The sequence below is a fragment of the Eumetopias jubatus genome, unplaced genomic scaffold (genome assembly GCF_037043125.1).
Source record: "Eumetopias jubatus isolate StellerSeaLion01/CBP00866 unplaced genomic scaffold, mEumJub1_p1.0 scaffold_3, whole genome shotgun sequence".
NCBI classification, from domain to species: domain Eukaryota; kingdom Metazoa; phylum Chordata; class Mammalia; order Carnivora; family Otariidae; genus Eumetopias; species Eumetopias jubatus.
The window spans coordinates 77,579,870-77,596,341 of NW_028274809.1; the positions used below are offsets into that span (position 1 = coordinate 77,579,870).

At 39.4% G+C, this 16,472-nt stretch overlaps 1 protein-coding gene across 4 annotated transcripts in view; it reads right to left on the minus strand.

Moving 5' to 3' along the window:
- FMNL2 (formin like 2) overlaps window positions 1-16,472 on the minus strand; it is a 300,782-nt gene that overhangs the window by 125,260 nt on the left and 159,050 nt on the right. For all 4 annotated transcript variants that reach the window (XM_028113079.2, XM_028113081.2, XM_028113080.2 and 1 more), the window contains exon 2: window positions 4,478-4,561. In XM_028113079.2, coding sequence (XP_027968880.1) covers window positions 4,478-4,561 — 84 coding nt within the window. The remainder of the gene's footprint in view (window positions 1-4,477; window positions 4,562-16,472) is intronic.

A 16,472-nucleotide genomic window follows, 5' to 3' on the forward strand; every position in this document is an offset into this window, starting at 1 on the left:
AGAAAAGAAAAGAAAAGAAAAGGAAAAGGAAAAGGAAAAGAAAAGAAAAAAGTCTATAGCTATGGCTTTTCCTGACAGCATCATACAACATGCATTCAAACCATCAACTGTATTTAGGTAAAATATGATGATAGATTTAATAGAGTAAATTCCCTTGAATCTTTTGAAGACAAGTTGATGATAAAATAATGGCACCAATATTTCATATCTGGTAGCCATTTTTATGTCTCCTTTGGAGAAGTGTCTGTTCACGTCTTCTGCCCATTTCTTGACTGGATTGTTTTTTGGGTGTTGAGTTTGATAAGTTCTTTATAGATCTTGGATACCAGCCCTTTATCGGTAGTATCATTTGCAAATACCTTCTCCCATTCTGTGAGCTAACTGAACATAATAAAAAAGATAAAAAATAAAAAATTAATATTTAATATCTGGGCCCTTAAGGAGCAGAAGCAGCCACACCATTTATGAAGCACCTACTACATGCCAAATGTTAGTCCATGAACTTTACATAGTATTGTCTCCAAGCCTCAAAATAATTTTAAAATGTTAGTTGTATCTTTTTTTTTTTTTTAAGTAGGCTCCACACTCCATGTGGGGCTTGAACTCAGGACCCTGATACTGACTGAGCCAGCCAGATACCCCTTTAAAAAAATGTTAGTATTAACTACATTTTACAGCTAAAGAAAAAAATGAAGATTATGTAGCAAATACTTTATTTTTTAATTTTATATTGTAAATTTTCAAAAATACACAGAAGTTGAGAGTATACTATAATAGACCCCAACATATCCCACTGGCAAGATTCAACAATCATCAAGATTTTCCACATTTCCTTTATCTACCCCTTTTTCTGTGTTCTTTTGATGAAGACAGCCATATTCCAGTCATATTCTATCCCTATGTCAGTACACATTGCTTTAAAAATAAAGATACTATATCTTGGCTAATTGAACACAAAAAATACAATTTTTAAAAAAAAGACAGATTCTTATACAACTACAATGCCCAAATCAAACCTAACCAAGTCAATAATTTCTTAGAACCATCCACTAATTTCTTTGGAGGAATTTCTCCAATTTTCTAAAAAAAAAAGTATTTTTATAGTTTGTTCATATTGGAATCCAAAAAGATCCACACAAACATTGTTCTCTCTCTTAAATTCTCCTCCTCTCTTTTCAACCTATCTCTGGTTGTTGCAAAAGCAATTTTTGGGATATAATTCCTATGCCATAAAATTCACACTCTTAAAGAGGTATACAGTTTTATTCTATTCACAAGGCTATGCAACTATCACCACTCTCTTAATTCCCACCACTAAGTTCTTCGGTGTAATTTCCATCACACCAAAACAAAACAAAACAAAACCAAAACCAAACAAAAAACCATGCACACTCATTAGCAGTCCCCCCCAACCCCCCCAGGTCACAGCAACCACTAATCTACTTTCTTTATGGATTTTTCTATTTGGGATATTTCACATAATTAGAATTTTAAAAGCAAATATACTTTGAGGAACTATCAGGTGAGGTGCCATAGATATAGATTAGGTACCAAATATATGACAAGGTCCATGTAGATAACAAGATAGACATTCCATCAATAAGCACCAATACGTTACACTTAGCATATGAATAGTACACTATGAGTGCTCTCAGCTCATGTTTTTTTTTTTTTTACCTTTCCCCTCACAAATACACACAGATGAGAAATGGTATTTATGTGTGTGAAACACCAATGGGTCTCCCATATGCGACATATGCTGGCTACAGTTCTCAAACCGACCACTGGCTCATCAAACATGGCAGGTCACCATAGTGAGAATGCAGGCAGGTGAGGCTCCGTGCCTACATTATAGCTCCCAGACTCCTCTCCCTCTCAGGAAAGCCTATCCGATCGCAAGCCAGAGAAACAGAGACAGCCTGTATTTTCTCCTTATTTCTGGTCGCTCATTCACGTACTTGAGCGCTGTGTGAGGAAGAGAGCAGAGAGCAGTGTGTAAGCAGACAGCCCCCGGCATGTGCATGTTTTCCACCATCAGACTATGTAGGCCACCTGACCACTGTACAGCTCTGTCACCTTCCTCGATGACTTTCTCCATCTGTCCAATGGGGCTACAAACACAAAGGACTGCTTTAAAAATTCAACACAAAGCTCTTATTAAGAAAAATCTACTTAGTAAATGCTGGCCACTGGCAATAATAATTATTTGTCACTCTTATTAACAAATCACCCAGGACATCTCTGAACTGAGGGCACTCCAGCCTGGAGCTTTCGACATGTGTTGAAGTAATGCCCAGAAAGGAACAGATACAGCGGCTAAATTCTCCATGTCGTGGCACATTAACATTTAAGGGCAATAAGCTGAACTCGGGATCTGAAAATGAGAAACATAATTAGCTAATTTGCTCCCCTCCCAGACCCAAGATCCTCTAGACCCACCATCAACCCTATGAAGCCCCTGTTGGGCTGAGGGAAGAGTCCAGCTGTTAGAAATCCTCCATCAGCAGCAATCTGCCCTCTCTGCCTACTAGAGAGGCAAAAATTAATTCGGGGCGCCTGGGGGGCTCAGTCAGTTAAGTGTCTGCCTTCGGCTCAGGTCATGATCCCAGGGTCCTGGGATCGAGTCCTGCATCGGGCTCCCTGCTCATCGCGGAGTCTGCTTCTCCCTCTACCCCTCACCCCACTTGTGCTCTCGCTCACTCAATCGCTCTCAAATAAATAAAATCTTTAAAAATAATTTTTTTAAAAAAATTAACAAATCAATAAAGCTAGAAAGGAGCAGAGCAGCCTGATGGCCTGTAAATCCCGCAGGTCTGAGGGAGGTTCAGCTCTTCCTCACAGGGCTAACAAAATGGCCACTAAAGCTGCTTTCCTCTGTGTTAATGTCATAACCTGTCATACTAGAACTTTCACACCCATTGGACCTCCCTCATTTGTGCGATTACCTTTCCTTTATATTAACTATCCCTATCATCTTCATTCATCATCATTGTAAAATCATTTTCCTCACAATAATAGGTTTAGACAACACTCATGAAAAATTAAATCTCAAAGGAAGGAGAGTCTAGGTGTCAGCAAGATTTTTACGCTTTTGCATCATGGTCATATAAGCAATAAGCTTTCTCTTCAGTTTCTATCTACTCCTGATACTCAAATATAGCATGAGAAAGAGAGGAGTATTTTTACCATCATTTCATTACTGTTTGAGTTCAGGAGCTAAGGAGAAACCACACACAATGAACACTTTAGAAGCTCCATGTCAACTGCAGGCATGAATTTCTTAGGGTAATAGCTCTACCTGTGGGCAATAAAAAACCCCTCTGCTTCTCTGATACATGCTGTCCCCACAGGAGAAACCCGTGGGAGCTGTCTTAGGAGGAATTAGAACACTCACCAGAAATGTTCAGGGTGGTGGGAAGTGGGGGAGACACAGGCACCCTAAAGCTCATGGCCCAACATAAAAAGCTAACATACAGAGCCTGATAGCCACAGACTGACCCTAAGACCCACACCACCCTGAAACAAAGTGCCAAAGAAATTACTATCAATACAATGGAATACTACATACCATTTGAAAGAATAGGGTAGAAATGACGAATGTACCAAGACACAGAATGAGGGTGTGTACATCCACATATTTTGGGTTTCTAAGACAAAACTTTTTTTTTTTTTTAAGACAAAAACATTTCAAAAGCTGAAAAGAAATACTTCAAAGTCTTACCAGTGGACCTCTAAGGTAGAGAATTAGAGCAGACAGAAACAAAATGCGGAATTTCACTTTTATATCTCTCTGAAGAATCTGAGTTTGTTATGAGTTAATGATAAAATGAAAATACCTGAAAAATTGCTAAAATCTGAAATAATTTATCAGCCCAAGTGATGTTTCCTTATAAAGAATTCACCTTCTTGAATGAATATACAACAATATACATGAATAGGAAAGCCAATTAAACTAGAGGACCTGCATTATTCAAGCAGCATAAACTGCTATGTAAAACAGAAAAACAGGCGCCTGGGTGGCTGGCTCAGTTGGCTAAGCGTCTGACTCTTGATTACACAGCTCAGATCATGATCTCAGAGTCGTGGGATCAAGCCCCACGTCAGGCTCCATGCTAGGCATGGAACCTGCTTAGGATTCTTTCTCTCCCCTCTCTCCTCTTCCCTCCCCCCCCCGCCAACTCACACTCTCTCAAAACAAAACAAAAAGAAAAACAAAACCGATCTGAATTTGGTTTGCCCACCTGACCAGATTTCCCAGAAAATCTAATAACTAAATGCTGGAAAATAAAGGAGAGAATTAAAATAATGCACAAATAAAAGAAGCCACCTTCTAGCTTTATCTTTTGTACTAAGAAACAGGAAGGCCCAAAACAGAAATCCATGCACAGGTATCCTGGAAAAAGTCTACTATTATTTAGGGAGGAAATCTGATTCTCTTCTTTCATTATTTTTTGATGAAAACATCACTATGTCTTACCTGATCACAAATCAGTTCCCACTTTTTCTCATTATCATATTGCCGCAGTAACCTGGCTTTGTCCGGGGGTAGGTTCATAGCATTCTGTAAAAAGAAAAGGAAAGAACTATGTCACATTCCACAACAGGCTGCTAATGGGGAGTTAACTCACAGGCAGACCAAAGAATACTACAGTGGTTCTTTTAGACTTCTTTGCAATTCCCAGCATCTAATTAAACCGAAATGCCCTACAGAAGTCATTTAAACATCACATCAGTTTAACAGAACTAGAGAACCTCTGAAGTCTTATGCTGTGACATCTGAGGTGGTCTGCTTTGAACTCTCAGAGTTGCATTTCACCAAAGGTAATGCATTATTTCTTCATTTAAGAGCAGGTTCCCATTCTACTCAGTAGTTGAAAGCATATAACCTCAATTTCTTTTTAAAGCACTACAGCCCCACCAGACACAGAAAACGCCAAAAGAAAACTCAATGACCAGAACCTTTGATAGACAACATCAATGTTTACTTTGATAAATAATTTTAAGTAAAAGAGCACTGGGTGTTATATGCAAAAAAATGAATCATGGAACCCTACATCAAAAACTAATGATGTAATGTATGGTGATTAACATAACAAAATAAAAGGGGAAAAAAGCACCTTAAAAAATTAAAAATTTTTAAATTTTTTTAAAAAATGAAAAAAGTACAAGTGGTTTTTGTCACCTCTGTGAGATGAAAAGCACTCCTTCGGGAAATATGTTAACATTAGCAACCATAATTCTCCATTTAGCTATATTGTTTATGAAGGTGGATTTGCAGTGAGAAATAGGCCATGAGCTCAAGGAGACATCTAGACGTCAGAACTCATATAAACCTCCCGCTGTCAACACGGCACACCTTCCATAGTATTGGTCATGGATTTGCGCCCAGGTACGTTCACATGTTTTTAGTCCAATGTCCCAAATGAAGAATTATATATACTTTTTCAAGATACTTGGCTTGGGTCTGAGGTGAGATCTTTGGCCACAGAACAAGACAGAGTGAGAGAGTCCCAGAAGGAATTCATGTCCGTTCCCTTGGCCTCCCTAAAGTTTCCATGCTCTAAACTGAGCTAAGGAGTCAATGTCTATTAATTGCCCTATCTATCCCCTCGTATCAGTGCTCTAAATCATAGCGATCCCTAAATACACAAGACAGATCCTTGCCCGGGTCAATATTTGGGTAGACAAATCCAAAGTTCTTCAACTTTTAATGCTAGAGCCCCTAGCTCTCTGAAAGAGACGACCTACAGAGAAGCGATCCAACTTGCCAGTTACTGTCTCTTATCATGCAGTGAAATAAATTTAATAGAGGCCAGAATGGGTGAGCTATTCTAACTTAAAGGCAGAGAGTTAACCTTTGATAATTTTGATAGATATAACTCAAGCATTTTCCTTTAAACTCAATTTAGCATCCAGAGTAGTATGCCTAAGGAGGTGGTAGTCACAGACCACCTACAAATTTGAACCCAAACCATTTGAATCTAACAACTTGCCTTCAGAATATCAAAATTTTTAGTTTCCCCCAAAGCTGATAATATAAGCAGAAGAGCTTTGGAGTCCAGAGTTTTCAATGATATTGCCAAGGCTTCTCCCCAGAAATATCTAAAACAGGGGAAATGTTTTCATACCACTTATATCCACAGAATATTTTCTTGAGCTAGAAAGAAAAATAACTACTTGCATTTATTTGTAATTACAATTTTACAGTGTGAAACCACCACCCCCTGGGATAAGGCAAAGGAGAATTCCACGTCTCTGAGGGAAACCAATGTTATTGACCGTTAAATAACCAGTCCATCATTGCTTATTTGTACCCTAGAGATGGATTATTTCCTCCTAAACTGATTTTGACCTCCATGTTAATGCTCTTGGGTGTGATTATGCATTAAATAAAAACAGTGAGATTATGAGGAAAATTAAATGAGTTTTTCTGAGTCCTTATTAATCTCTTGAGATATAAAGGGGATAAGAAAAAAGAATGCCTGAACTCTTCCAAGGTGTCAAGCACTGTATGAAGCACTTCACATAATCTCACGTAAATCTTCGTAACAAGCTCATGAGATGTAATTTTCCTCAATTTATATATGGGAAAGGAGACCTGGGAGACCTTGGTTAACTGGCTCAAAGTTCGACAGCTTTCCAGGAGAACACGATCTAAACTTAGTCTGTTAGGCTCCCCAAAACAAACATTAAAAATGCCACCTTTTTTTTTTAGCAAGGCAAAATGGCAGTAACTAACTTTCTGTGAGTATCTATTAGACACTCGTGTGGAATCAGTTTGCAAACACTGCTACAGGAGTTAGATGCTGGCCCTATTACTGCCTTTCCATCTAGATCAAATTTTATTTTTAAGAAGCAGTCTTTCATTCAACAAATATTTGTGAAGCACCACCGTTGCACAAGCTCTGTTCTATACAGTGCAGTGGGGAACCAAAGAGATATGGTCCCAACCCAGCATTGTATCAAGGTGGGGCAGATACAAATGAAATGAACTCATCATCTTCAATTCTTGTAAGTCTTGACAGAGATTATCAGAAGGCAACTTTAGAATGGACAATCTAGAAAGACCCTTTAGGAAAAATTAACAATTAAGAAGAACACTAATGAGAAGGACTGAGCCAGGTCAAGAGCGGACAACAGCATACTGAGGAGAGGAAAGAGCAAAAAGATGCTAAGTCAGGAAACAGCTTGGCACATCAAAAAGCTGAAAGAGAGTTATTGTGGGCATAGAGAAAGTAAAAGAGAGCGAATGAGGGAAAGATAAACCTGGAGAGCTAAGTTAAGGTTGTATCATGCCCAGCCATGTAGGCCAGGGTAAATACCTTTTATTTTCCCTACCACACAACAGCAAGCCATTGAAGGCTTTGTCGGCATGAGATGACAAAATCAAGTTACATTTCACAAAAACTACCCTGGGTATATGTGGAGATCTGATTAGAAACAGCCAAAGTGGAAGCAGCGAGGCCAATGGTTCAAATGAATGATGGTGGCTTGGACAAGGCCAACGGCACATCAAATGAAGTAAGGTGGATAGATGTCAAAAATATTAACGGAAATTGTCAGGTTAGATTTAAGGATGAGGGATGATGTCACAGACAAATACTGTGCTTCTACCCTGAGTCACTAGATGAATGGTTATCCATTTAATGAAAGATCTGGAGGAGGTGGCGAAGAATAAGGTTTCCAAGTGACCCTTTCCAGGTCCGAGATAGCTCTGAGACATCCTGAAGAACAGCGAAGCAGGCTGAGAAAAAGGTCTGCATCTTTCTGAATGAGAAGAGTCCTAAGAAGTGTTTTTGAGCTTGCTGACTAGTTATTGTCTGAAGAAGATGCTCAGCATCAACACGTCAAAACTAATACTGCACTTGGTAATCATTCGCCATGCATCTGCAATAACCCTTTCCACGGGTCAAGCCTGAGCTTCTCAGGCATACAATGCACATTTTAATAATTCTACAGGGACTCTATTTAAAAGCAGACACTCCACAGAGGCTAGCTAGAGTCCAGGGATGTTATGATTAACTGGTAATAAATGCCCTTAAAACTTTTTTTAGAATGAACTCATTCCTTTTTTATTGCATAGGGCAGGACTCTGGAGTCCTAGCTAAAGGTCTCTGCAGGTAATTCATTAAGAGTCTAAGCTATTTTCTGAGTAAAACACTGGCTCTATCTCCAGCTCCCACTGCTGCCTATAAAAATGGACTGCTCTTCTATTGGACTGAAATGTAAATCAACCTCCAAGTCTTTCTCACATAGTGACAACTCTACCTCATCTGTTCTTTGTGGTATCTGTGACATAAGGCTCTCCTCTCCTTCTTTTCATCCATCAATCCATCCAGTATTTACTGGGCTTTGACCATGGACCAGAATATTTGCACTATAGGAATAGAAGAGAATTTAATCATGAAGTTCCTGCACTCAAGTGCATGCCAAACATCCACTGAAGACATAGGATATTTGAGTTGAAAAGTTTAGTGGATGTTAGTTATTTCTAGATTGTACAAGTTCCTACCTAAAATAGAGCATCCAAGAGCATTCTTGTTTCTTTCCTTCCTTTCAACCAGGCAAACTTAAGAATCAGCTCAAATATCACGTATCATAAGAACCCTCCTCCAGGGGTGCCTGGGTGGCTCAGTCGTTAAGCGTACTCTCCTCCAACTATTCCTAGAAGACATACCCTCTCGGGCTCCAATGGAATGATACACTTGTCTCCATTATAGCAACTTGCACATTAAACCTGTTTGCCCACCTAAATTCCCCACTGGACTAAGTACTTCAAGGACAATTTCTTCCATTAAACCCAATGTCTAGCACAGTATATGGCAAATAGTTAATACTATGCAGGTTGCTGAATAAAAGATAAGCAAACTAATTCAGTAATATTATTCAGTCTGAAAATATCTTCATTGATTCAGGGTTTAGGCTTCAGCTATTAACAAAGTCTATACACTAACAAGTGCTTTTGTTTATTATAAAACCCCAATGATAATGTCTATTAATCATTAGTAATTATCTTCCAAACAAGAATTCATTAGGAAAAAAATCTTCAAGGTCAACGCTAGCAACAATTCCCTAAAAACAAAAATGATGTCTTAGGCATTCTCCTGCCACACATAATAAATCACGGAACCAGAACTTCATTTTGTTTTGTTCTTACTGCCAGTAAATTCAGATCAGTATCAACTATAACAATTAATCTACCCCAAGTTGTAGTTACATTTATGGTCTATATTCTGGTTTTCTGCTTAACTTTTTTTAAAAAAAAAAGATTTTATTTATTTATTTAATTGACAGAGAGAGAGAGAGAGCGTGAGAGGGAACACAAGCAGGGGGAGTGGGAGAGGGAGAAGCAGGCTTCTGGCTGAGCAGGGAGCCTGATGCGGGGCTTGATCCCAGGACCCTGGGATCATGACCTGAGCTGAAGGCAGTTGCTCAACCAACTGAGCCACCTAGCGCCCTCTGCTTAACTCTACTATTTTATATTGTTTTTAAATGGGCTTTCCATCTTAAAGCTTTTTGAAAAATCAGAGGTAAATAATGGAATATCCAAGTTTCTGGAGACATTAATTATGGTTAAAAAGAATCAATGATGGTCTATACATCTAAAGTTATACTGACAGAATATTATACACAACACAGAGTAGAATGAAGGAACCAAATAAAACCCATGTCCTAGGAATACAACTTTCTGACATCAGCTCTTAGCCTAGGTTCACGGGAGCAATGAAAATTGCAGGATATCCTTGAGCCTCATGTTGAGAAACCCACAGCGATATGCAGACGCACAGTAGTGAAAGTGAGCTCTATTAAATACACCTTACGTAACCATAATACATCTTTGTTCTCATAATCTCTAAATTAAAACTTCCAGTATTAAATCACCAGATTCAACAACAGAAACTCTTTTATTCCATAACCACCTGCATAGAAAAAAAAGAAAAGACATGGACTTCACAAGCAGGGTCACTTACGGAAGCAAGGAAAAGCATGTCACAAGAGAAACAGCTCGGACAATCTTCTAGAGTTCTTAACTGATAAAGGTACAGAAGTTTCATGGGAACTCAAAAGAAGGAGCCATTACTTTTTTTAATTTGCAGTAAACACACACACACTATAAAATTTGCCCTTCCAGCCACATGTTTAAATGCACAGTTCAGGAATGTTAACTATATTTAGTGTTGACCTCTAAAACTCTTTCATCTTACAATACTGAAACTCAATACCCAAACAACAACTCCTCATTTCCCCCTCCCCAGAGTCATTACCTTTTGCTACAAAAAGGAAATGGGATGGATTACAATAGATGATTGGGCAGCACAGGGCGGACTGGAATTGAATGAGGCCAGTATGGGGCAGGGATATATGAGTTGGGCTCTGGAGTTGGACAAGCTGGATTCCAACCCTGACTCTGCCATTTATTATTGGTCAATCATGGGCCACACAACTTGAATCAAAAAGCAAATGAAAATGAACAAAGAGTCCAGAATTGAAGCCGCCAGTAAATGTAATTTAAAATGGAAGGTCAGAATCAAAGTGAAGGGTCAAAAACAACAAGATGTACCATTTACTCATGGTCTGATATGTCTCAGGCACTTAGACTCTCTGCATGCATTAGCCAATTTAATCTGCTTTATAATCCTGACAAGTAGGTATTATCTTCTCCATTTAACAGAGAAGAAAACTGAAGGACAAGGAGGTTAAGTAATTTCCCTGCATGAGATAGGTGACAAAGCCAGGACTCAAGAGTAGTCTGTATGATCACCCTCTTCCCTTGACACTTAAGCGATAGTGTTTCTACAACATGACCTGTTTGAGCGAAGCAATCCAAGAATTCTACTTGAATAACCAGAGACCTGATCATTAGCGTGCAAGGTCAAGAGGAAAATGCATGAGATTATTTAAGCTATTAATATTTTTCAGACAAAATACTCGTATTTTTAACACAAGTCTTCAATATCTTTATAAATATGAACTAGAACCACCCCCCCCATAAAAAAACAAGTTGCTGAATCATATCTATAGAGAGCCAGGTACTCTTACACTTTATAAGCTCCAATAAAAAACAAACGAAGGTGGAGATACAAATATGAGGTAAACTCAGACTTCAATGAAGCACTAGGCAAGAAGATGAGTACACCAATACAAAACAGAACACCAATACAAAACAGAACTGGCTACATAATATCATCAAACCTCAGAGAAGAAGCCACTACTTTTTGTTGTTTTGTTAAAGGAAATGCTATGGACTGGGCTTGGATGTGTGAGGAGGGCAGTAAAGAACGGCATTTAACGGCATCATATGATTTTTAATATTTGGGTTTTGGAGATGGGCCACCCGGGTTGCGATCCTAACTCTACTACTCATCAATACTATAATCTTGGGTAAATTACTTAAACTAAAGCCTCAGTTTCCTCACTTGTAAAATGGAAACGATAGTGGTGATCATGATGAGAAGGGTGATGACGGTAATAATGATACCTGCTTCACAGAGTCTGACAAAAATTAAATTGGATAACGCACATGGCACAAAGTAAGTACATGGAAGACACTAGATATGTTAGAGCTTATTCTCATTACTTTAGGTGAAGGGAAAGTGTGAACAGAGGTAAGTACAAATGTAGGAAAGGGCAGAGGATGGTGCACTCTACAGAATAAGCCAGAGGGTAAGGAGCGGGTAGTATGAGACCGTTAGAACGGCCGGGTCCTGGACACCAGGCCACAGAATTTCTAATTTACTTGACAGACAGTGGGAATTCCTCAGCCAAAGAAATTCCTACGAAAAGCCAGCCTCTGGGGTCCTCAAATGGCACAGGATAAAGGGTTTCTCCTCTGTTCATCACCTGATACTAAGTAAGGTACCAATTCTCCCATGAGTTTACTTTAAAATTCCGACATCCTAGGGTAGCAGAGGGTGGCTGCAAATTCAATTCATGGCCCACCCTTCTGTTCAACTGACCTCCAAACCATTTCCTTCTAGTTCCAAGCAACTACCTGACAGCGTGAGTTTCAATACCCTCCTAGCCCAGAGGATGCTGCTAAAATATATTCAGCTTGTTTCCTGGCACGGGACTCAGGCAGTCAGCCAAACAGGCTCCACAACGAATCCTCAGTCAGACATCTTTCACTGCCACTTTATTTTTATTTAATCACTGAGAGTATTAATATCATTCGCTGTAGCCAGTAAAACCTACAACAGGAGAAATCAGCCTGCTCCCTGTTCTAGTTACATCTTCAAAATGAAATCTGAGCGGAAAGCTGTCCTTTCTGGGGAACCGTGACAATGAGACCTACCTCTAAACCTCCCACTCACAATTTTAGTTACACCTGTTTTCTTGGAAGATATAAGGATTGAACTAAATACAAATGACTCTTGCACAACATTTTATAATCAAAAAGTACGGAGCCAGAAGAGAAGCTGGTGAGATTTTAGTCCTATTCTGTCTTTTATAGGTGACCCAACAGACTCAAAAAAACTGAAGACAAGGTCCACATTCATCATAAGTAGTTATTACCAGTACTAGAACCAAGAATCCAGGCCAAGGTGACTATTACTCTTTTTCCATTATCATGAAAGGAAGCCCACTTCTATCTACGGGGTGAGTGAGTGAGAGAGAGTGTGTGTGTGTGTGTGTGTGTGTGTGTGTGTGTGTGAGAGAGAGAGAGAGAGAGAGAGAGAGAGAATATGAGTGAACAGACATACAAGTGTATTTGAGAAAAGCACATCAGATAATGCATGTATTTAGCAGAAAATTGTGCACACAGTCATGACTTAATACATGTTAGATACCGTTATCATCAACATTGTAAGGAATACAATTGCAATACTTGAATTAATAATGCTTGAAGGTCTCTTAGGCTCTTCTACTTTAGTAAGCTTCCATTATTTCCTGACTGTACAGGTTTTCTTGTATCATCGTTAAGTACCAGCACTAGCCATTGTCTGCATCACTCCTCCTTGACTTGGGGCTTTGTAATCATAGAACAACTCATTTTATTTGTGAAATTATGAATCTCTAGAAAATTACCTGTCTTTACCATTAAACACCAATTAAAACAAAAAACTTCCCAAATTCTCATGTAAATTATCTACTCCTTTAAATGAGTCACACTTTCACTGCCCTTTGCAAATGGCAATAACCATGTGTGTGTGTGTATTTTATATTTAATTCTAGGGCCATTATCATCAAAATGGGTAAGGCAAGGTGGGAGAACCCAGCTTATCTACAGAATAGAAGGGCATAACTATAGCAGTCTAGGCCAAGTTTACCTGTAGCCCATCTATCTACTACTGCCCAGATCACTAGGTTTAAGTGATTCTACACCCAACAGATGACAAAATCACACATCCCTCCTCCTCAGGCCATCATGCCAACTCCTGAAATACAGATTCTAGTCATACTCAAACCTGAAGGGAATAATGGAAAGAAATACTCAACTTCTTTCAAATATCCTATCTGATTGTCATTAGAAGCCTGATGCCTGATTCCTGGACATACTCTCGAATTCAAATGATTCTTTATCAATTGTACACCAACTACTGTGCCAAGAGCTTTGTCTACCTGCACATGCTTGTGTACTGGGATGGGGGAGTTACAAAACACTTAAGATGCTAAAAAACTATTTCATGGGCAGCCGCTTGACAACATAAAGGCAAATGTGTTCAAGGGCTGGGCTTGCTGGCACAGACCAAAATGAATCAAAATCCAGAGAAAGGGTTCTTATTCCACTGATAAACATCAACTTTCCATGACACAGGATTCTTTAGAGTAAAAACATTTTGAGAATTGGAAATATCAAACTCTAACTAACACATTCGATAGCCAGATTCCAACACAATCAAGCCCTAAAAATATGATCTCTAGCACCCGCTGACCCGAAACAAGCATATTTTTTCACCTTGCCGAATGCCCCTGAAGCCCTGGCTTCATTCTCTCCCAACACATCCCCAGCAACATGCCTCAACTTCCCTTTTTAGATCATTAGGGTCATTGTTTGTCTCCCTCTCCCCTTCCCAATTGCTCTGAAAAATACTGAACCTGGTTCCATATTCATGGTAAGCCCTTACATCAAAGGAAGAAAATAATTCACGTTTATGCTCAACACATCTTCTGAGACAACAGGTGAAAAATTATGCTTTCTGCCACAACCGAGACCAAAAATTACAGCCTGAAATACAGTTCCTCATGTGTAAATAGCTGTGACTTCTAGGGCAGACTCGTGTTCACAGACAGGATAATGGCTCCCAAATATGTCCTCGTGCTAATTCCAAGAACCTGTGAATGTTTCCGTATATATTAAGATGTTATCTGCAAATGTGATCGGGTTAACAATGTTGAGATTGCAAGATTATCCTGCACCACCCTAGATCAACCAATGTAATCACAAGAGTCTTTCAAGCAGAAGAATTTCAAAAATGGAAAATATTTGTTGTTGATGATGTAGAGAAACTGGAATCCTTGTACATTGTTGTTGGAAATATAAAATACAGCCACTGTGGAAAACACTGGTAACTCTCAAAAAATTTAAACACAGAATTAGCAGCTGATCCCACAAGTTATGTATACAAAAGAATCAAAAACAGAATCACCAGATACCTGTACACCAGTATTTATGACAGCATCATTCATAACAGCCAAAAGCAGAAACAACCCAAGTGTCCATTGAAATGTGAATGGATAAACAAAATTTGTTATATACATACAACAGAATATTATTCATCCATAAAAAAGAATGAATCTCTGATTCATACTACAACATGGGTGAACCCTGAAAATGTGTGGGTGAAAGAAGTCACTAAAGGGTAAATATTATCTGATTCTACCAATATGAAATATCTAGAAAAGCCTAACTCATAGAAACAACAACAACAACAACAAAATAAATGACAAGTTACATGGCTGGGGAAAATGGGGAATGGGGATTACTGCTTAATGGGTACAGATGTTAGAGGTGACGAAGAATTTTGGAAAAAGGTGGTGGTCGTATGACACTGTGAATTTGCTTCATGCTACCAGAATTATACGCTTAAAAATGGTAAACTTCATGGTGTGGATATTTTACCACAATAAGAAAAAAGTAGTTTAAAAAAAAAGTGGGTGAATAAGGCAGAAGAGAGTCAGAAGGAAGAAATCAGAGTGACACAATGTGAGAAGGACTTCACCAGCCAAGGCTGGCTTTAAAGATGGAAAACGGGGGCCACAAGCCAAGGAAGGCAGGCAGCCTCTAGAAGCTGATTAAGGCAAAGAAACGGATTCTCCCCTAGAGCTTCTATAAGCCCTACCTGCTGAAGGGCTTGATTTTCTTTTTTTTTTAATCTTTTTTTTTTTAAGATTTTTATTTATTCATTTGAGACACAGAGATACAGAGAGAGAAAGCATGAGCAGGGAGAGAGGCAGAGGGAGAAGCAGGCCCCTCGCTGAGCCAGGAGCCTGATGTGGGGCTCGATCCCCTGACCCTGGGATCATGACCTGAGCCGAAGGCAGACGCCCAACCACCTGAGCCACCCAGCCGCCCCTGAAGGGCTTGATTTTCACTCAGTAACACCCCATCAGACTTCTAACCTACACAACCATAAGATAATTAAACTGAGTTGTTCTACATGACTACATTTATAATAATTTGTTACGGAAACAGTAGAAAACTAAGAGCCCGGCTGACAGTACTTTTGGCTCCAATGCATGGCTTCTCTCTTTCCACAACACCAAATTCCAAAATTTTCATATCTGCTTTTCACTGCCAATGGTTAGAGGCATGGTTTCCATTTCATATGCTGCATTTCAAATTGATAAAAACCAGAATGTAATTTAATTACAGTAGGAAATGGAAAACCTTGGGGAACTAGACAATATCCTAAGATTAAATTACTGAAAAATCTAAAAATAAACCTATCAGTTCCTATGAAGACATGGTATGAAATAAAACTCTACGCTATCCATACAACACACTAAGCCTGGCAAAACTTTGCTTTCACTGCAAGCATATGCTGGTCAGTCTTGGACTTTGTTCCAAGAGGATCCACAGTGGCTATAGACAGGCCCAGCCAAGTCAGGCAGGAAGGCTGAGAGGTCTTAGATGGCAGGCCTTCTGATGTGTGACACATCTGCACGGTTCTGCTCCTGGTTTTCTCTCCCATTAGCCTACTATTTACTTTTTTGGCCCTTATGGCTGTGGAAAAGACCATCAAGTAAGCTTCTGCTTCTAAGCATACAACATCCTGGCATAAAAAGCACTACTTCAGGTACAGCTTATTATCTATCAGGTAATTCAAAAACCCTGCTAGGGGCACCTGGGTGGCTCAGTCAGTTAAACATCTGACTTGGGCTCAGGCCATGTTCTCAGGGTCCTGGGATCAAGCCCCAATTTGGGCTCCCTGCTCAGCAGGAGGTCTGCTTCTCCCTCTCCCCCTTTCCCCACCATGCTCACACCCACTCGCTCTCTCGCACTTGCTCTCACTCACTCTCCCTCTCGCAAA